Source organism: Silurus aristotelis (assembly GCF_946808225.1).
Source record: "Silurus aristotelis genome assembly, chromosome: 10".
Classification (NCBI taxonomy): Eukaryota; Metazoa; Chordata; class Actinopteri; order Siluriformes; family Siluridae; genus Silurus; species Silurus aristotelis.
The window spans coordinates 12,856,406-12,878,751 of record NC_139583.1 but is presented as its reverse complement, the minus strand read 5'-3'; the positions used below and the strand labels follow the sequence as shown (position 1 = coordinate 12,878,751).

Sequence of the window (22,346 nt, the reverse complement as noted above, 5' to 3'; positions counted from 1 at the left end):
GTATGTAGTGTTGTGTCAGTGCATCAGAGGTTAGTTAAAAACCTAGCCAGATGTGTGTATGTAATGCTGTCCAGCATGGAGGGCACAGCTGCATGCAGGGGAGGGCAGGGACAGTCCAAACCCAGCAAGGTCACTCTTGCTGTTAGACATCGCGGATTTCCTGCCAGAACAACCTCAATACACACACTACATAATCACTCTCTCAATCTCTATCTTCTTCTTGTTTTCATTCTTCCATTCTGTTCTGCATCATGTGCTTTTTCCAGTGTTTACTTATTTAGATCTCCTGTCCTCTCTCTCTCTCTCTCTCTCTCTCTCTCCCCCTTTCCCCACTCCCCCGTCTCCCTGGAGGTACAGATGGACACATTTGCAGGTTAACTTGAACAGCTGGAGGTGCATTATTAGCATCCTGCTGCTTGCTCATATTTCCTTGTGTTGTTTTTTTTTTTCCGGGCTTCCTTTGCAGGCAGATAATTCACAACCATGACCAAAGACATGGTTGGTGTCCTGATAGAAAGGAGAGGCAGGGATGTAAAGAGAAAAACAGGCAGCAGGCAGGCACCGTCGACCCAGGCTACTTTACAGAACAAAGTAGCCTGAGCTGCAGTTTGCATTCCTGTGCAAGCACACGAAATACACAACAGATGTAATTATGTGGATTTGTGCCTCACATATGTGTTTGCATCAAGGGGGGAAGACAGAAATATAGTCCCTGGAGGCTAGCATGTCCTCAGGGGCCAAAGCAACAATTAACTATTATTGTGGAATTGCTTTCTAGCTGCATTTGCGAGATTGGGCATGGATAGAAAAGCCCTCACCATGCACCCAGGGGCATAGTGCACATATGTACACAGGCACATATGTGTACATGTAAAGATACAAATAGTCTCACACTATCAGTACATATTTTAGATATATACTTGGCAGTGTGTAGGACTACCCTGTCACTTTTGGATTACTTTATGTATGCTTATACTTGCATGTTTTCATAAGTTGTTATTTTACTAATGTTTAAAGCAGCTGTGTTCTCTGGAGGCAATTACTTTTAAAAGCAGCCTATCACATTCTATTAAGTTTGTTCATCAGATAGTAGTGTGTTCAGATAGTTCTTGCATGTGTGTGTGTGTGTGTGTGTGTGTGTGTGTGTGTGTGTGTGTGTGTGTGTGTGTGTGTGTGTGTGTGTGAAAGAAAGTGAGAGCGAGCCAGTCCAGAAGGCATGCTGCTCAGGCCACACTGAGCACCAGTCCTCAAATTCAATAAGACTCCATACAGACCATGGCCTGGCCAGCAACACTGGCCCAAACACAGCTGACCGCTGACTAGAGCCGTAATTACCCTCTCTTCTGCAATTAACAATCTGGGGTTGTGTGTGATAGAGAGATCGAGAAACAGATTGCCAGCATTAAAATTTTGAGGTTGGCAATGGACTATGATGACGATGGCGGAAAGTTTTAGAAAGGGAACTAGAAGAGCTTGTGCGTGTGTTAAACAAATCTGTGCTCCAGGATGGTCAATTGTTAAAAGGTTGTCATTGAAGCTTCCCAATACAGATGTGCCATCTAGTGGATATAGCTTTTAATCAGAATGTATAAAAGGTTCACAAACGTTGGCGCCCATACAGGCACACCTGCGTGAAACACAGGAGAAATGCACTAGTTAATGGAGGGAAAAATAGTGGCGGCAGAAACTCAAACAGAAACAAAGAACACGTGACACTGTTGCCATGGCAAGCCGAGACGTGATACAATTCCCGGTGCGTGTTTTATTGCTGATTTACTGCATGAAAACAAACGGCCAATAATGTTAAAACGTTTGGAAACTGCTTAACATTCCGGTGCACGAGTTGACTTTATGGGTGTGTGAATGCGAGAGGTAGAGAAAAGACCATACAGATGCTGTGAATGTCAGACAGGTGGCTGAACAGCGAAGTATAGAGTGCCTAGAGAGGAAATACTGTTTATAAAGACTTTATCATACGGTTCTTGCAAATTGTACATATGGGAAAAAGTAAGGAGTAGGGGATACACGGATAGAGTGCATGTGAACACATGCAAATAAGTGACCCAGTGACTGACATTTCACTGGCCATCAAAAAGAGCAGTAACACGTTGCCCCTCATTTTTGACCACCCCTGTTTGCGCGGTCGTAGCAAGGTCAGTGTGTTGTATCGATGCCCAGCACTGAGGCTGCCCGCTCTGCTCCAGCCCTGTCTTTGGCTGATTTCTCCACTGCTTTGATTGCAGTGGGCTGCAGGCCACTGCCCATCGCACAGTGTGCCATCTCTTTATCAGCCCACTTATCTGTGTGTGTGTGTGTGTGTGTGTGTGTGTGTGTGTGTGCGTGTGTGTGTGTGTGTGTGTTTTTTGTGTGTAAGTGGAAAGAGACTGCTTCTGCTAGTACTGGGTGACCAGCAGGCAGCCGCAGCAAGACCAAGATGCGAGAACCCATTTGATGTGTGCTGATTGGTCAAATACTAAAAAGTGGGGAGGAGTTAATAGTACTAAGACCTGATTTGTAAAAAAAAATAATAGTAATTTAATAAAAAAATAAAGGCGCTTTGTAAGTGGCACTTTATGGGCAGATAAATAGAAGTGTGGGGAAGATGAGTGTTATTTTGGTGGTGCATTTGTGCTGCAGAAGCTCCGGTAATGCTTTATGGGTAATAAAGTCCCCTGGAGAAGAATACTATAGTGTAATAGGGTATAACAAGGGAGGTAGAGAAGTAAAGAAAAAAATTGATTTGTTCGAGCACCGAAGCTTTCACACAATCAAGACATGTAATAGATTTGCATCCATATACGTAAACAGCTGCAGATGCTGGATGTTAATGTAGTTCTCGGTTTAAAAACATACATCCAAAGAAATTTTCCCGAGGCACAACGCTCGCAGAGGTCAGAATCGCTAAAAAGAAAAAAAAAGGGGAAAAATGGCTTTGGCGTGTGCCTTGGAAGGAGACTTTGTTTGTTTGCTTGTTTGCATGAAGGTCGGTTTTCTGCATGTCGGAGGGATCCAGCATCCCACTGTTATGTAATCTGATAGGAGATTCCAAGCTGGTCAGCTCCATATGCCGTCCGCCGCTGCCAAAACTATCCGAAGCCGGAGACTCCTTCCCGTTTGGCAGCCAGAGAGAGAAAGCTTGGGGGAGCAAACAAGAGAGAGCATTTCGGAAATATTTGCTGCAGATAATGGGAAACGTGCGAATTAGACCCGCAGCCAGGAGGGATGGAGAGAAGGGGAAATAGTGTGAGACAGGGAGGGTGAGTTAGCAAATGTACCTCTCGTGCTTAAAGGCAGTGTGTGTATATACGCATGTGTGTGTGTGTGTGTGTGTGTGTTGTATGTTTCTTTGAGTCACTGAGGACACTGTATGTGATAGCCATGTATAATTTGAAGAGAGACTGTAGCTGGGTCTGAGTGGGCATGAGGGAAACTTGTGCATTAAGGAGACGGTGTAGATTGATTCGAATTGTGGCGTTGGGTGTACGTGTTTGTGTGTGTGTGTGTGTGTGTGTGTGTTTCTGCGTAGCTCTTGGGATTGTCTCAGCACTGCAGTACTCTGTGTATTTATGTGTAAGTGCTAAGAAAGACAGGAAGAGGGAGTGAGTAGGAATCAGTAGCTCCTGAGACCCTTCCAGCTCTGCAGCAGTGCGTGTGTATCTCTGTGTGTGTGAGCATGTGAGTGTGTGTGTGTGTGTGTGTGTGTGTGTGTGTGTGTGTGTGTGTGTGTGTGTGTGTGTGTGTGTGTGAGGGAGCGTGTGTGAGCGTACACTCCCGCTTTGGCCCACATTGCCACCCCCACCGGCATGGGTCAAGCTCAGCACGCCGCCGCTTCTCCCTGCTCTCCCTCTTCGAGTTGCCATGGCAACACACCTTGAGCTCACCCCCTAGAGAAGCCCAGTTGCCTCCACCCCTTCTTTCGCCCTGGCCCCCATCTCTCCTTTTCCCCCTCCACCCCTCCCTCTCGTTGCTCTCCCGCTCTCTCGCTCGCCATCCGGTCCATCAATCTGGGGCCGGAGCTGCAGGCCTTAGGGCCGGGGCGAGAAGGGCTGAACCCAGCGGGATCCGCTGCTCCCATCCTCACAGCTCATTTATGTGCCAGAGCATGCTACAGGGGGTGGGTGGGAGGAGAGAGAACGAAGCACGAAGAGAGAGAGGGAGCAGGAAAAGAACGGAAGTGGTGGGAGATGGACAGGAAGAAGATCACAGTGTAGAGGAAGAGGAGAGTAAAGGACAAGAGGCGGGAGATGAGAACAAGAGCTCATTACAAACATGTGGGTCTTGGGGGAGAGTGCAGAGCCAGAGCTCCACCTGGCTCCCTCTGGTCAATTAGCTGGAAGCACATTGGCTAAGGTTTAGTGACAGCCACTGCAGTGTTTGTGCACGATGGAGGTATGCTTAGTTGGTGGAATAATGACACAAATACTGTCTTTTTTTGTGTTTGTGTTATCCGATTTAATGCAACATATCCGACGCAAAACAATTTTAAGAAAGCTAAAAACATGTGTGTGTGTGTGTGTGTGTGTGTGTGTGTGTGTGTGTGTGTGTGTGTGTGTGGTTGTGTGTGTGTGTGTGTGTGTGTGTGTGGACATAACCCAGAGCCTGAATTTCAAAATTATAATAGAGTTCAACTATAAAAGACTTCCACCTAAATATTTGCCATTAAAACAACACAACATATAGTGTAATCAGGTACTGATTTATATATATATATATATATATATATATATATATATATATATATATATATATATATATATATATATATATATATATATATATATTAGGTACACCTTACTAGTAACAGGTTGGACCCCCTTTTGCCTTCAGAACTGCCTTAATCCTTCGTGGCATAGATTTAACAAGGTACTGGAAACATTCCTCAGAGATTTTGGTCCATATTGACATGATAGCATCATGCAGTTGCTGCAAATTTGTCGGCTGCACATCCATGATGCGAATCTCCCGTTCCACCACATCCCAAAGGTGCTCTATTGGATTGAGATCTGGTGACTGTGGAGGCCATTTGGGTACAGTGAACTCATTGTCATGTTCAAGAAACCGGTCTGAGATGATTCGCGCTTTATGAAATGGTACGTTATCCTGCTGGAAGTAGCCATCAGAAGATGGGTACACTGTGGTCATAAAGGGATGTACATGGTCAGCAACAATACTCAGGTAGGCTGTGGCATTGACACGATGCTCAATTGGTACTAATGGGCCCAAAGTGTGCCAAGAAAATATCCCCCACACCATTACACCACCACCACCAGCCTGAACCATTGATACAAGGCAGGCTGGATCAATGCTTTCATGTTGTTGATGCCAAATTCTGACCCTACCATCCGAATGTCGCAGCAGAAATCGAGACTCATCAGACCAGGCAACGTTTTTCCAATCTTCTATTGTCCAATTTTGGTGAGCCTATGCGAATTGTAGCCTCAGTTTCCTGTTCTTAGCTATCAGGAGTGGCACCCGGTGTGGTCTTCTGCTGCTGTAGCCCATCCGCATCAAGGTTCGACGTGTTGTGCGTTCAGAGATGCTCTTCTGCATTCCTCGGTTGTAACGAGTGGTTATTTGAGTTACTGTTGCCTTTTTATCAGCTCGAACCAGTCTGGCCATTCTCCTCTGACCTCTGGCATCAACAAGGCATTTGCGCCCACAGAACTGCCGCTCACTGGATATTTTCTCTTTTTCGGACTATTCTCTGTAAACCCTAGGGATGGTTGTGCGTGAAAATCCCAGTAGATCAGCAGTTTCTGAAATACTCAGACCAGCCCGTCTGGCACCAACAACCATGCCACGTTCAAAGTCACTTAAATCACCTTTCTTCCCCATTCTGACGCTCGGTTTGAACTGCAGCAGATCGTCTTGACCATGTTGTCATGCCTAAATGCATTGAGTTGCTGCCATGTGATTGGCTGATTAGAAATTTGCGTTAATGAGCAGTTGGACAGTCGTACCTAATAAAGTGGCAGGTGAGTGTATACACGATGTAGTTGGTTTGTTTTTTTGTTTTTTCCTGCCTGTCACCTCTAACAGAGCAGTCACATTTCTTTTCTCCATAATAATGCTTGGGGATTAAAGACGGTTTTAAAGGGTGTTTAATAACATTTTCCTGCTGTTTCCTCGATCGAGCTGTGCTGTCTGTGCCCTGCCAACAATGCGACTCCTCTGACTCTGATTAGCTGATCGATCCATCAATCAGTTTATCTCTCCATCCCCTATGCCTTTACATGCGCTGAATCTCCTGTTTGGCAGAGGCTGTAATTGAATATGGTGTGCTTCCAGGCAGGCATTACACTTCCACACACCTGGAATGTTCTCTCCGTCTGCCTCTGAGAGAAAAAAAAAGGCGGTGAACTTTTTTGGCCAGTTCTTTGGCATGATTGCGCTTTTGCTAGCAACATTTTTGGCAGCCTCTCCCTGTGTCCTCCATTAGGCTTCTCTGGTCTTCTTATGGCGTGATTCATTTTCTTACATGCTTGCTTTGTTTGAGTGTGCGTGTGTGTGTGTGTGTGGTGTGTGGGTGTTTGGTCTTTAGCTATAGGATGGCTCCCCTTAGTACACTGCAGTCTTTCTCCCAAAGCAGTGCATGTCAGCTCCACTGATCAAATACTCTCCCTGACACCATGGGGTTGGTTGATGGTAACAAGCAATCCCTATATGTGTCTCTCTTTCACACACACACACACACACACACACACACACACACACACACACACACACACACACACACACACACACACACACACACTTAGAGCTTAGAGCTTAGTGTTAGAGTAGAGGCTAAAAAACAGATGATGGAGCATGTTGCACACTTGCTGATCAAACCACAGCAGGGCTCACAGAGAGGAGCATGTTTTTTATCGCACACGCACACACAAACACACAAACACACACACACACACACACACACACACACACACACACACACACACACACACACACACACACACACACACACACACAGGCCCCCTAGCTACCATTACTTTTGGCTGGACAGCCCAATTATCCCTTTGTTTTCTGCTTTCTTTAGCAGAATTCCCTTCCTCTCCCCATATCCCTCTCATTTCCCCAATGTTTCTCTTTGGTGTCGTTGTGCTCTCTTTCCTCTCCCTCTCCTTTCTCTCTCTATCTAATTTAAAGCTTCTCATCCTGCTATACAATAATGGCTCATCCAGAATATCCTGTGAATGCCCTATTGCTGTTGATTCCAACTCCTTTTTACAATAGGATTCATCTCTTATCCCAACGTCTTTGAGAAAATGCACCAAAGCTCTGTCCTTGCCAATCTATCTTAAAAAAAAAAAAACTCTAAACCCCACACCTAGCTGAGCTAACCTGCTTTCTCACCCCTCCCTGTCCTTTCAGACAGGATTAAAGCTCCCCTGCTCAGGCCTTTAAAACACCGCTTAGATTAGAATCATCGGAGGTCGTGTTTTTTCGGAGAGGAGTTTGGAAGGTCCGGGGGATGGCGGGGTGGTTGATTGAAGAGTTTATTAACCCCAAACACCCCTGGAGCTTGCAAGATTTCGTATAGCTTCTGTGCCACCCCATATCTTCATGAAGGGATAGGGGGATTGGTGTAGGGGGTCTAGAGATGGGCAGGATGATGCAACGCAGCTGGCAGGAGGGCAGCGCTCAGGTCTGTGTGGCGTGTGGGTGATAAGAAGGGAACGGAGGCACCCAGCTATGACCCAACGCCCACCTTTCATCTGTCCTACTCTGGTTGGAAGCAGGGGGCCACTGATGTCATTCTGGCCAGCTTAAAATAGAGCTGCAGGCAGGGGGGAGGGCATGGTACCCACTGTGCAGGGGGTGGCAGGCAATTACCGGTCGGGAAAAAGACAGGACTGGGCATGGGAGGATAGGAGAGAGAGAAGGAGGGACAGTGTGGATGGAATGGTCAGTTTGGACAGTCTGGAGTGAGGAGAACAAGGCTGAATGCACTACTTTTATCTATAGCCATAAAGACATCATAATGTTTGTCTTGTACAGAAACTATAGTTAAATTCTAGGTGTGTGTGTGTGTGTGTGTGTGTGTGTGTGTGTGTGTGTGTGTGTGTGTGTGTGTGTGTGTGTGTGTGTGTGTGTGTGAGAGAGAGAGAGAGAGAGAGAGATTGTGTGTCTGTTTATTCCTTTTTTTAATACTTTCCTCCCACTACCTCTTTTCTTTTTCTCTGTCTTGAAGCTGACCCCAGTGCTGCATGTGTAACCTGTTGTATAATGGGCTCTTCTGTTGCAGAGGAAGGCATCAATCACGAGTGCAAGCTGTGTAACCAGATGTTTGACTCTCCAGCCAAGCTCTTATGCCACCTGATCGAGCACAGCTTCGAGGGCATGGGCGGCACCTTCAAGTGCCCTGTCTGCTTCACAGGTAAGGGGGACTTGCCCATGGGGTCAAGGGCATAGGGTCAGGGGCACAGAAGGCATGTGTACGTGGGATGTCTGCACACACATCATCATGTTCAAAAATTACAGCGTGATCACTTTCAGTGTGTTCCCGACTCACTGATACACGTGTGTAATTGCATTCATTCGTGTAGGTTAATGATGCATGATTGCATGCGCGTATGGAAATGCAGACGTTCTCTATTACATGCTCTCTTGCACATGCCCTAATTGTGTGCAATTAAACAGATGAGTTTGTTTGTAACCTAATCTTAATAACTGCACACTTTTTTTGTGTCCTCTCTGCTGGCTGCGTCTTCTGTATTTTCTGTCTCCTTGTCTTGCTAATGAATTGAACTGATTTAACACATTACATTAATGAGACTGCATGGATAAGCAGAAAAACAGGTGTGAACCTTTTATATCCATAACTTGAAGTGCCTTGTGTAGAAAAGTGAAGGCTTGCTTACACTTACTTTGTGTCAGCAACATTTTGAAAACAAAATTTCTTTTAGTTAAGGTTTTTTTCCAAGATAAACAGTTTCAGATCACAAACTTTCAGATCGAATGCACTTACGTAAGTCCGAGTTTGGTGAGCTTTTTCTGACAACATTTTTCTTTGTATTTCAACACAGTATTATACAAAATGTAAAAAGAAATCATTTTATTCATAGGCAGCAGATTTTATATAAATCTGTGTAAAAATGAATCTATAAGAACACAAACAGCTGTTTTTTTTTTTACTTTTTTATTGTTTGCTAGCAACAAAACTGTACAGATTAGCAAGCAAGATATACTGCCAACAAACTCCTAACTAACAAAGCATTGCCTAAACACTTAAAAATTTACTTGGATTTAAGATAAGAAGATGGACTTGTTCTTATACAAATATATTTCCCTCCCATCACAACACTGCTAGCGGGAGCTAGTCACAGCTAAATACCAATATAAAGTGTATAGGAGAATCTTCCAGTTTGGCCTATTTCTCTGCTGGTTTTTAGTCAGGCTGTGACTTTAGTGAAGTAAAGAAATAAAGAAATAAAATGACTGCACTTTACCATTCAGGATATATTTCTCTATGGACATAATTCAGAAAGAAAATATTATGAAAGGATCTTATGTGGAAGCAGAGGAATAATAAAGGTGTAATAAAGGTCAGCATGGAGGAGTCAGGGTGTCCCGGGCAGTCCAGCACTCCCGATGCACTCACAGTAAAGTTAATGAGTTCTGACCTCCCTGTTGAGATGTCTGGTGGGACTGGAGGCCTCCTGGGCAGAACGTGCCACTCCAGCTACCCCGGCTTAGCCTGCTAGAGAAGTGAGAGGAGAGGAGTAAGGAGAAGGTGAAACATTTTTTTTTCCAGTATGATCATCATACTTATAATAAGAGTGTGGCACGGCTGCTGTTGAAACACATTTAAGAACAGAGATCATCATTATTCTAACGAATACAATGCAATTAGCTGAGAGTTGATGAGAGAACAAAGCTAACAGGACACTCAGTGTCCTTCAGGAAAGCACTAAATGCCTTTACAGATACAGATACATCAGTCAATTATTAAGAACGAAGCTTTCTGGATTCTCACCAGTACAACTCAATATTCAAATTCTGCAATAACAGAGTATCATGCTGCCATCACTCATCATCATTACTAAATAATCAAGTAAAAAAATCACCCAAAGCAGACATGATTTTGATTGTAATGCTTCTTTCAAATAATATGAAGAATTATAGCTTCTTTCAAATAATTGCTTATTATTGTTTTATTTAGTTTGAAGAGGCCTTACAAAATATAGATGCTTTTTTTATTATTGCCAATTAATATTTCACTATCAACATCAAATCATTTAAGGAAATAGTAGACGTAGTTACTTTGCCATCTACGCGACCTCTGCCCTGTGAATTCGCACATCTCAATATTTGTGCTGGAGTTAATTGGTATTTCCTTTTTGCCTTCGAGGACAGTCATGTTAGCATCCCTGCAAAGGTTAGGAGACCAAATAACAGTGCTATAAGAGACAAAACTGATTTTGGAAGCTGAAGCTGCTGTAGCTTTTAAAGGTGTTCTGTTACTGCACAGGGTTAAAACCATGGCAGTTTAAAAGGCTTAGCATTTATGTGAAGGTTATTAAGGTGAGCCTGTTACATGTATGTGTGTGCATGTGTGTGTTTAGCAAAAAGCATTAGCAGAGGTCAGAGAATAAAGGGCAGCTTTATAGAAAAGTGATGTAATCCGCTCAGTCTCTCCAGACCAGAGCCCTCTCTGTACGTGTGCTTTTAGCTAAACAGCAGTGTGTGTGTGTTGGATGTTACGTTCATAGACACTTTTGAAAGTCACTTTGAACCACTTGTCATGTCAGCCGACGTTTGGGAATCAGGAATCATTATTTGAGCTTGTCAGCATTACTGACTGGTGTTATAGGCCTGACTGTTCAACCCCAGCTCTTTATTACCACCCTCCCCACCCCTTTTTTTTCAATTTCAATGTTCACCACTGACATATAAAATACTCCTGAATTTTTTTTTTGTTCAGGCTCTCTCTCTCTCTCTCTCTCTCTCTCTCTCTCTCTCTCTCTCTCTCTCTCTCTCTCTCACACACACACACTCACTCTTTCTTTCTCTTAAACTGTGACTCACTGTTTGTTTTTCCATTTCCATCTCTCTGGTGTATCATGGTGTCCAACAACTTGTCCTGCTCATTTTTGTCCCCTTGATCTCTTCTTACTCTTTACTTTGTCTAGCTCTCTACACCCATCAGCCACCCCTTACCCTCCACCCCATCCCGCAACACATAGAGTAGGTATTCAGGCCTTTTTTTTTTACTCTATTCCTGTGTGGCTTATGAATAAGTAAGAGACTGGCAGTCCTCTAGGGAGTTTCAATAATTCATGTTTTCTACACACACACACACACACACACATTACAAGTTAAGTTTACTGAAAAAATAAAAAAATTAAATAAAAAAAGAACCACAGTAACACAACTGAAAATTCTGGGGAAAGGGGAGGGGGGATGATTTATTGATAAATATCCTTGAGGGCAAAATCCTTGAGGGCATAGTACAGTCTACCTACAGTTTCCATCCCTTCACTCATTTCTTTATACCATCCCTTTTTTGCACAGAGAGACAGAATGCTTTTTTTTTCTTCTCACCTCATGTGTCTGTTGCGTCATTTCTATGAGCTGTTTGCGTTCTCTTGCACTAAAGGTAGATGTGTGTTGTGTGGTCTCTTATGATTTTTTTGCTTGTTCACCAACTCAATCACCATCAGACATCACTTTTCCCTGAGAGAGTGACTGCAAGTTTTTCAGACAATCATTTGATTCTTTTTCTTCCTTCTACCTGTCCTCCAGTGTTCGTCCAAGCCAATAAGTTGCAGCAGCACATCTTCGCCGTGCATGGGCAGGAAGACAAGATCTACGATTGCTCACAGTGTCCACAGAAGTTCTTCTTCCAGACTGAGCTGCAGGTTAGTCACTTACTCCTTACTAAAAACATTCCAGTTTTCCCACGGAAGGTAACTTGGCCGATAAGCCGCACGCTTCTGACTGTGTGGGTGTGGGGTGTTTACATTGGACCTCAGACTGAGAGTCATGTCAGCCATCTGACGTAAGACGTGCGACAAATCAGAGCTAATGGTAGACTTATTAGGGGAAACATGGTGCGTTCTCAAGACAGCAACAATTAGGTCTATTGGTTTGCAATTCAGTGAGATCATTTGCTGTAGTCTCAGATATTAACTTGGCAATCCACACTGCTTTTTTATTTATTTTATTTTTTTTACGGATAAAATTTTCTTTCTGGATATGTAAATCCAAGAGCTGCACAGAGGATACAAATATAATAGACTAATTATTTCCCATTAAAAAATGAAATGCTTTTAATCAGATCTTCTTTTTTTTTTTATCAGTGTACACAACTTGACCTTCCTTGCTGTTCTTGTAATAGATCTGCGAATCCACTCTTAAATTTCCATTTCCATTTATGGCATTTTTATAATGAGTTGGCATGTTTTCCAAATATAAGCAGAAAGTTGTGAAGTGGAATATGACATGGCTAAATGTATTTCATTCAAACCTTACTGTTATCGTCTAAGGTGACAGTTTAATGAAAATGAATACCATTGAATAAAACCAGTTTGTTGCATATAAACAAATGGAACATGCACGTGTCTCGCTAAATCGTTAAAAAAAACTAGGTATTTCATTTTCACAGGCACTATGTAAATACACAGTGAGGTAGCTTAAATTACATTGATTGCACAGTCCTGATTGTGTCACTCATCAATAACGATTGATGCATTATAATTTTGCATTTGAATTATTATACAAATATGTTAGACACTGTACTGTAAATACTGGTATAGCATTTTTAATGTTTTTAGACACACAGTCAGAGACTCAACGAGATACAAGAATAGTTCAACAAGATTTTTTGTGCATATGTGTAGTAGCAGGAATTGTCAAGGTGGGTTTTACAACACTCCTTTCCTACTTCATCTTATCTCATTCCAAAAGGATTGATAAAGTAGAAATGGAAAATGATTCTTGCAGTGGTGCTCTCCTCCTGGCCCACCACCAAAGCTCCCAAAGCTGCACCATTAAATGTTTAGGGGAAAAATCTGATACACTTTGTTATTATTTTTATGAATGATTAAATTTTTTTTAATCTAGTGGTACAATCAGTTACTTTCCTCAGTTACTCAAAACTTTATTCCTCCCAGTGATTCTCTAAGTGGGGTCCAGGGACCCCCCAAGAGTCCAAGAATCATAGCTAGTGGTTCATGATTTTTAAATGTAATTACAGTGGTGACCTCACAACCGAGCTTCGTTAAAGACATTATGCTTATTAAATAGTTCTTATAGCTATTTGAATGGTCTGTGGAATTGGAATTGCGCTAAAAAGCAAAGACTATAAATAGTGATGAAACTATTTCAAGTATTTAACAGTCCTACAGCCTGTGTTTAAAATAATGGAATTATCTTTTTTTAACGTCTATTAAATTAGTAATAGAATAGTAGATACATTTGTGGCTGGTCAATGAAAGGATCATCTCCTTGAAGGTACGGTCACATTTTTTGGGGAAGGTATTTTGGTCCTTCGTTTGGATTTTACTGTATTTAAAAAAAAATGAATAATAAGAAACTTATTATTAAGACTCCGGAACCCATTTATGTGAAGGATCTGCATTATAAGGATGAGAAAACCTTGAGATAAATGATGGGTTAGCTTTATAGCCAGCTGGCACACACTGAAAGCCCTTTTTACGGTTTTTATAGATTTTATAGAATATTAGTGCCCTTTTGCAATGTGTTTCCCAAACAAAAAATAATTTATTAGTCCCCATTGTTCAGTAGTTGATTTTGTGCAGAGGTCTGTACACTTGGTTGAGGTCTATCCCTGCATAATAGATTCCGTTGACTCTTCTCTGTGCTGCTTATAGGTCAGACAGATTGAGAAGGGCAGGCTGGTGTATAACTCAGCACCATGAAGCTCCAGTGGGCAGCTGGGGTCAGCTTCATCCTGCCCTGGCCCATGCTGCATTCATCTTTCTGAGCTATGGGCCACCAGCTTGCACACTGCACACAACGGCGTGTGTATATGTGTGAGAGGGAAGGTGGAGTCAGTGTTGGTAGTGAGATGTAAGGTTAATAGCCTGCTAATGTCAATGCATCTACTTTGATATTTTCAGCGAGGCTATAGGAGGGGGTGTGACCTAAATCTCCCATAAGCCCCCTATCTTCTCGGTCACCGCATGTAGCCCCACCCCCAGCCACGTAGTGACAGTGATGTAGAGCCGGCGGTGCTGGGCATATGGCCGGTCAGTCCATTTAGCAGCAGGAGGAGCGCTGGACCCTGTCGGTCACTGTCCACCTCGCCCTGAGGCTGGACGGCCAAGATATTCACCCCAGCCGATGGCCCAGTGGGTGCAGTCTTCCTCCTCTATCTTTCCTTCCATTCCTCTGTCCCCTTATGGCCCCCCTACGACCATGCCAGACCTGGAGCTCCAGGCCAACCAAGCATGTGTGGGTGTGTCAGTAAGGAAGAGCATGGATCGAGTGAAGGCTTTGCGCTCTCATTCTTGCAATCCGCCTTAATATTTTGTTTTTTTTTATTATCTATTTTCCTCAAGTACTAACCAATTACAACTCAGAGAATGAATTTATCTATCACATACATTCACTGGCCAAGTTAATAGGAACACCTGCCGAAGACCACATCTGGTTCCTCTCCTGTCAGCCAAGAACAGAAATCTGAGGATGCATTGAGCACAGGCTCAGTGAAACGAGATAGCTGCCAATTTGGAAAAAACCCAGGCAAATTTATTCTTGAACTGTCCATTTTCAGTCTTTCATTCGTCTTCTATTTCTTCTTGACAGCGGTGGAAACCTTATGTAGTCCTCTGTTCTTGAAACCTGCTCGACATGCTGTTCTTTCTGAGATGATTTTCTGCTCACAAGGGTTGTAAAGAGTGGTTATTTGAGTTACAGAAATACATCCAAGCAACTTGAACTAGTCTGGATTAGACTAGACCTGTAAATTAAACTGACATAAATGATCATGCATCAGATATACATTAATGGTTCATAGCTAATTGAGTAATTAATGCATTATAGAAAAAGCTCATGCCCACAAACTTAAATCGAACAAGAAGAGACGATTTAATCGCATATTGCACCAGCATATCTGACCACACCTTCCAAAAGGATTAAAGATTTAAGCTCTTTATAGAGCAAACCTTATAATGTGTTCATTCTAAGTAACAGTTACACCAAATTTCCACATTTAATAAAAATCTGAATGAAAATAGGGTCATTTGGCTATAGCTTGATTCTATAGCTTGATTCTACCTCAGCTAACCAAAGTCTTACTGTGTGTGATCTTTTGTGTGTGTGTGTGTGTGTGTGTGTGTGTGTGTGTGTGTGTGTGTGTGTGTGTGTGTGTGTGTGTGTGTGTGTGTGTGTGTGTGTTAATGAGGCTCGATGGATGGAAGACCCTAGTCTACATGCCCTTACCCTCTTAGGACCTCCACCTTCCCATGAGCCTTTGCTGGACACTCAATGCATCATGCTGTTTCCCTCCTGCATTGCCATTTCCCCCCTCCACCTCTAATAATTCACACACACACACACACACACACACACACACACACACACACACACACACACACACACACACACACACACAGCACCACCACTAACAGTTTCTAACTCCATTATTCTCCTTTTTCTGTCTATCGTGTTCTTTTTGCCACACTCTCACCCATATATGAGCAGCCACATGCATATTTTAACCTCACTCTCCTGCGCTTTCTTTTTCTCTCTCTCTCTCTCTCTCTCTCTCTCTCTCTCTCTTTCTCTTTCTCTCTCTCACTTCTTCTCCCCTGTGTCCCATAAATAGTGCAGTCGTAAGCTGGTAAATAAGTCATGCTTTGCCCTGATCAGTGCAGCTAGACCCACGCTGCCAGATCCTCGCTCCTTTGCTGGAAACTTCAGAGACCTTCTTCACACTGTGCATGTGTACATATGTGTGTGTGTATCTGTGCGTGTTTGTATGAGGGAGAGTGCTGTTGTTTTGTTTCTCTAGCTATCCTTCCCAAACCATTCCATCCTGCCCCACTGTTGGCCCCTCCATGACTTCTGCTGATATCCACTGACAACCTGCCTCATATTTAAACACTGCTGTCTACACTGAAGCCCTACAGGGGGCGCTGCAAGTCTCTCATGACCAGCACCCATGTGTGTGTGTGTGTGTGTGTGTGTGTGTGTGTGTGTGTGTGTGTGTGTGTGTGTGTGTGTGCATATAGTACTCTCTTTTAGCACTGCTAAATATTTAACCACAGTCAGCAGTTTGAATGAGTGCATGGTGTGCCTGTTGAAGTGTCTGTTGGTTGGGAATGGTCTTTGCACTTGTTTGTTGATGCCTGCCTCCTCCCCTTGACAACCTGAAAATGTTGAATATTTGAGGCACGTGAGTTCTCTTACAACAGTAGGCAAAGTGATGTAAGAAAGCTGTGCAAGTGTAGAAGTGTGGATGAATTATTCGATGACAATGGAAACGATGTGTATACGATATGTTTTTGGATGATGTTGGAACAACTCGATTCCTGGGTTCAAGTTCACATTTATGACGTATTGCAGACATCCTTATCCAGAGCAACATACAAAGTGTTTTGAAGTCTCTATTGGTGAATACGTCAACACAAGCTTAGGATACCATCATTTTTTTCATACAAAAAAAAAAATGGTATCTCACAAAAGTGAGTACACCCCTCTCATTTTACCAACCATTTTAGTCTATTTCCTCAATGAACAAGAGTATAGAAATAAAACTTTGATATATTTCAGAGCAGTCAATGTGCAGCTTGTAGCAGTACAAATCTTCCTCTGAAAATAACTCAACATACAACAATTATTGTCTAAATAGCTGCCAACTAAAGTGAGTATACCCAAAGTGAACATGTTAAGACTGTGTCCAAAGTGTCAATATTTTGTGAGTGGCCAACTATTATATATACTTAATCCTCCTGGGCATATAATTTAGCAGACCTGCACAGGTTGTTGCTGGGATCCTCTTCCACTCCTTTTTGATGACATCACGGAGCTGCTTTTCCACCTTCCGATTGAGGATATCCCACAGGTGCTCAATATTGTTCAGTTCTGGACACATAGTTGGCCACTCCATCATCTTCACCAGTACTCACTTTTGTGAGATACTGTTCATAAAACAAAGAGGGAAAAATAAGCACTAGAGTATAAAGATATATATATATATATATATATATATATATATATATATATATATATATATATATATATATATATATATATATGCTTAATGTCTTTACAACCTCATATAATCTATTCCGTTATCAGTTTATGTCCAGCATAAATCAGCAACGAGAATGCTTGCAGATATGGGAATTTTCAGTTACAGTTGCAACATACAGGTTTTAAAGTCTGCACAGACAACATGACAATCATTCCTGGAGTTCGGAAAGTCATTATTTACGAGGTTGGGTAAGTTACCACAGCGTCGGAAACATGCGCTGACATTTAGAAACACGAAAACCAAGCAACATCCAGCAAAGTGCAGTGCAAAGCATAACTACTAATACAATGTGCTGTTGCTCCAAATGTCAAGTGAATGCAAAGATACTAGCTTTACTTGAATGATATTATTTACCGGGTGTAACGGTACATGTATTCGTACCCAAATGTGTTCGATACAGGGCTTTCGGTTCGGTACACATGTGTACTTAATGCAATCCTTTTTACGTGTGAGACATCACGTCAGTTAAAATCTGAGTTTCCTCAGGAAGGTATAAAGTGGCACACTGCATGTTGGTTTTGTCTCTGCCGCGCACTTTGAAGATTTTTTTTATTATCATTTTTAACCTTGAAAACATACACAACAATGCAAGGGGTATATAAAAAAAAAACTAGAGTTAGTGTAGTGTCACTGTCGCTACTCACTCTGTAACAGAAATTAGATTTGCATGAAAGCGCTAAAGAATCAATAGCGCTAGCAACTGCCACTAACCAAGAAGTGGCTAATGCTAGCGCTATGAATTCAAGATTTTTTCAATGCAATCCTTTTTACGTGTGGAAAATAGTTAAAATCTGAGTTTCATTATTATAAGCAATTTTATGTTTTGCATTTCTTCCCCCTAACCGTACAGAAATTGAGCCGAACCGTGTATTTTGTGTACGTTACACCTCAAATTATTTACCACAGCGAGACGTGTGTCCATTCAGTGATGATATGTAAAAGGTAGATGACTTTATTGTTTGTTTGTTTTTATTTGATGCTTTTTATTTTTCTGCCCTACGTGCTATATTTGGCAGAAACCTTTTCAGTTTTCAGAGTTCCTCATTTGTCAGTTTTGTTCTAATTCTTTTCTAATGAAGATCCATGATCCAGTAAATCCTTTAAACTATCTAAATGAGCACTTTCTTTTATTTTTTAGAATCATTGGAAAGGAATTCTACCTTGTGCAATTTACTATTTTTAAATAAGAAGTTCCTCTTTATAACAGAATACCATATGTATTGCATAAATATTACTATCCCCATTATGCCATACTATGATTTACATTAGCTTCCAGCTATAGTGTGGCTCTGCACAGCTTGCTAATTATATATACGCCACAGATAGACATCCACTCGTTTTAGCACGCTTCTTCCGAAACGTACAAGACAAAACAACGCAGCTTGTCTCATGTGCAAAATGCTGAATAGACTTGCTGCGATCAAACCTGTCCCCTTTCCCTATATTTAAGTGCACAGTTACTTGGAATTTGTTTTCGTTCTCTGCTACGCAAGCTGTCAACATGACCAGGATGCCAGCGTCAAGTTCCTGCATGTTGCATGAACAGATTGAGCTGGAGATTTTTTATATGATTTAGGTTTATGATTGCTGTAAATATCATTGGGTTTATGTTGCAGACATACTCTTTTATTGTGTGTGTGTGTGTGCGTGTGTATATGTGTGTGTGTGTGTGTGTGTGTGTGTGTGTGTGTGTGTGTGTGTGTGTGTGTGTGTGTGTGTGTGTGTGCTTGTGTGGCTGTCTGCTCATGTCCCAGCTGCCCTAGCTTGTGGAATGGCACAGTGTTTTATTAGAATGGGGATCTGGGGGGCTCTCTTCAGACCCCTAACCCCAACACACACACGCACACATGCACACACGCACAAGCACACAGTCTCCCCAATCCCCCCTTCACCGTTGATTGGCTGGCTACTTGAGGTGTAACCTGGGGACTGCAATATAGGCAGCAGCTCCAGTTTAAAGCTATGAGCATTGGGCTGAGAAGAGCACAAACACCTCTAAACCCTCTATAACCCCCGCCCTCCTCGTCTCTCCTGCCCCCAACCTTCCCCACTATATTACCCATCCCTCATCCTGTTTCAGAGTAGAAAAAATCCACCACAGGCTCAAGTGCAATGGAATAAACCACAAATAGGTCATGTAGAGGACTCAATAATTGCAATGTTCTTATAAAACAATAATGAAAGTAAATAAATGATATCACACTTCTATTAGTGCACTGATGCAATTATGCAGTTATATTGTTCAACTTGGTTTTTTTTGTGTTTTCCTCTGCTCCGGAATGCAGACAGTGAGAATGTGGCGTACACGAGGTTTAGCTATGATGCAGTGTATCTCACACACACACACACACACACACATACACACACACACACACACACACACACATACACACATACACACATACACAAACAGTGGACCGCTGCCTGGCACTAGAGTAAGCTAGAGCAGGAGGGGACATGTTTAAGTTGTTTACTTGTTTTGTTGTTGTTTTGTTCCCGCGCTCTTGCTGAGCTGGAGCCTCGGACGAGTTTGTGGCCTGGTGAATTCAAATCAAAACTGCTCGCCATGGGGCAGCGCAAATCTTCGGAGAAAATCAAGACATTCGAATTCATTTTATTACAACATGGGACACCGGTTTGGGCTCTGTGTGTGTCTGCGCATGTGGGTCTGCGTGGGGTTGTGTGCGTATAATGAATAGGCGATGGAAGTATGCATCAGTTTGCAAATTCTCCACACTTTGCGAGATGTAGCTGGCGACACACGCGTGCGCACACATATACACACAGAAAACCTCTGCTTTGTTCACGACGCACCCCTGCTCGAGACGATGATCTATAAGAGGGTTTGAGAAATGAAGAGATAGATGAAGCAGAGGGATGGAGAGACAGAGACGGAGGGAGAGCGTGAGCGAGATAGAGTGAACTTCAGCAGCTTGGCACACAGGGAGATGTGGCGTCTGCTCTAAATTGAATAATTTGAGGAGTGGTGTGAGAGAAAGAAAGGGAGGAGAAGGAAGAGAGAGAGAAGAGGGAGGAAGGGAGGGAAGGAGAATAGGGGAAAGGATCCATCGGGAACGGTGCAAACATTGTCCTCATATCTGCCACGGAGTTCTTTAGCCCTTTACTTGCTGCTACTGACACTTTTTTCCTCGTTCTGTCTGTGACACGCAGGAAGCTGAGAGGAGACAGGGACGGACTCAACATGAAAGAGGGAGGAGGGACAAAATAGATTCGGCTCTGGTAGCGTGTGTGTAGATTCTGTTCCCCAGTTAGACATGACAGTTGAGCAGGGCCGTTCGGTGGTGCTACAGCTCTCTGCATGCTGTGTTGCTGTCACGCTTGCAGATTGCCAGATCGGGGCAGTACCTGTCACAGTGTTGACAGTGACGTACGATCGTAAGCATTGTCCCCTAGAAGATAGCTATAAACAATGAGCACAAACACACACACACAAACACACACACAGTTGTATTATTATCCTTGTACATAATCATTAATGCAGCTATTTGCTAATACTATGAAACTCTAACCCTCAACCTCAGTAATATCAGGAAATCTTTTGGTTGGGGGAAAAAAGTACCCACCAGGTCAAAACTGTCAGATATTCCTGTCCTTATAAGGATATTTAATTCCCACTGACATATCAAAACATGCCCAAATACACACACACATACCAGACAAAATGTTTGTGGACAACTGACCATCCCACCCAAACGTTGGTATTCCCTGAATTGTGTTGCCAAAAAGTTAAAAGCAAACAATTGTACCGAATGTCTTTGTATACAATCGCATTACAATTTCCCTTCAGTGGAACAAAGAGGCACATACCAATTCCAGCATGTGTATGAAGCAAGCTTCATGAAGGTACCCAGAAATAGGAAGTGCAAGAATTCATGTACAGAGCCCTGACCTCAATCGCAATTAACACTTTTGATATTTTGAACATAGACTGAACCCTTGGCATCCTCACCCAAAATCAGGAGCGGATCTTAATCATGAACTTGTGGCTGAAAGAGAAGAACTCTTCATGACCATGCCCCGAATGTAGTGGAAAACCTTCCCAGAAGAGATTAATAGCAAAGTGGGAGACAAAATCTTGCGGTTTGATGACCATGTGTTCACAAACTTTTGCTCATATGGTGTAGCTACACATGTACATGCACTGAGAAAAATATGCCTTTTCTGCATTTGTATGCAAACAAGAGCAGCCCAGGTGAAGTCTGCCAGTAAACTAACACAAGCTATCCGCCTCCGAGCAAATGACTGCTCCCCTGACTTCTTATACTGTCATTCTAATTCCAAGAATGAATTACTCAGAAATGCTTCACTTCATCAAGTGAACTGCAACATTTTGTTTAACATACATTATGTTAGCATGTACACTACATTGACAAAAGTTTATGGACAGCTGACCATAAGATTAGTTTGTGCTTTTTGATCATCCCATTTCACATTTAGCCTCTATTTGCGGTTATATTCGCCTCCATTCTTCTGTTCTACTAGAATTTTGGAGTGTGCTTGTGGAGATTTGCGCTCATTCAGCCACAAAGGCAGGTACTGATGTAGAGTGAGGAGGCCTGGGTTTCAGTCAGCATTCCAGTTCATCCCAGAGTTGTTCAATAGGGGTGAAATCAGAGCTATATAGCAGGCCACTCGAGATCTTTCTCTTCAACTTATGTAAATTACATCTCTTGGAGTTGGGTTTGTGCACAGGGCATTGTCCTGCTGGAACACGTTTGGGTCACCTAGTTTAAGTGAATGGAAAATTTGATGTTTCACCATTGTGGTAACAGTATGTAGAAGAACCCTGTATGGCTATAAAAGTTAGTTGTCCTATATAGTGTACTATTGGTCTTCTTGCTATGTCAAGTTAAAAACTCATTCAGTCTGATTATAGTTATTAAAGATTATTATTTCCCAGCCACTCGAGAATGAATACAGATGCTTGAAAGTAATACTATCCTGCACCTTTATCAGTAGTGTTAGTAGTGTGTGTGCTGCTGAAGGTTGCTTAATGTGGGAGTGTAATGGATTTTGTTGCTTCGTGTCTTTGTGCTCAGGGGCTGCCTGTAGAGTTGAGGAACTCAGTAATCACTCTGTGCATTATGTGATAGTATGATCT

General features: G+C 42.6%; 1 protein-coding gene across 4 annotated transcripts in view; it reads left to right on the top strand.

The window, feature by feature from the left end:
• The window catches only part of znf423 (zinc finger protein 423), a 152,056-nt gene that overhangs the window by 121,803 nt on the left and 7,907 nt on the right, over positions 1 to 22,346 (top strand). For all 4 annotated transcript variants that reach the window (XM_083552025.1, XM_083552024.1, XM_083552026.1 and 1 more), the window contains 2 exons: positions 8,246 to 8,377; positions 11,746 to 11,861. In XM_083552025.1, the coding sequence (XP_083408151.1) occupies positions 8,246 to 8,377; positions 11,746 to 11,861 (248 nt within the window). The remainder of the gene's footprint in view (positions 1 to 8,245; positions 8,378 to 11,745; positions 11,862 to 22,346) is intronic.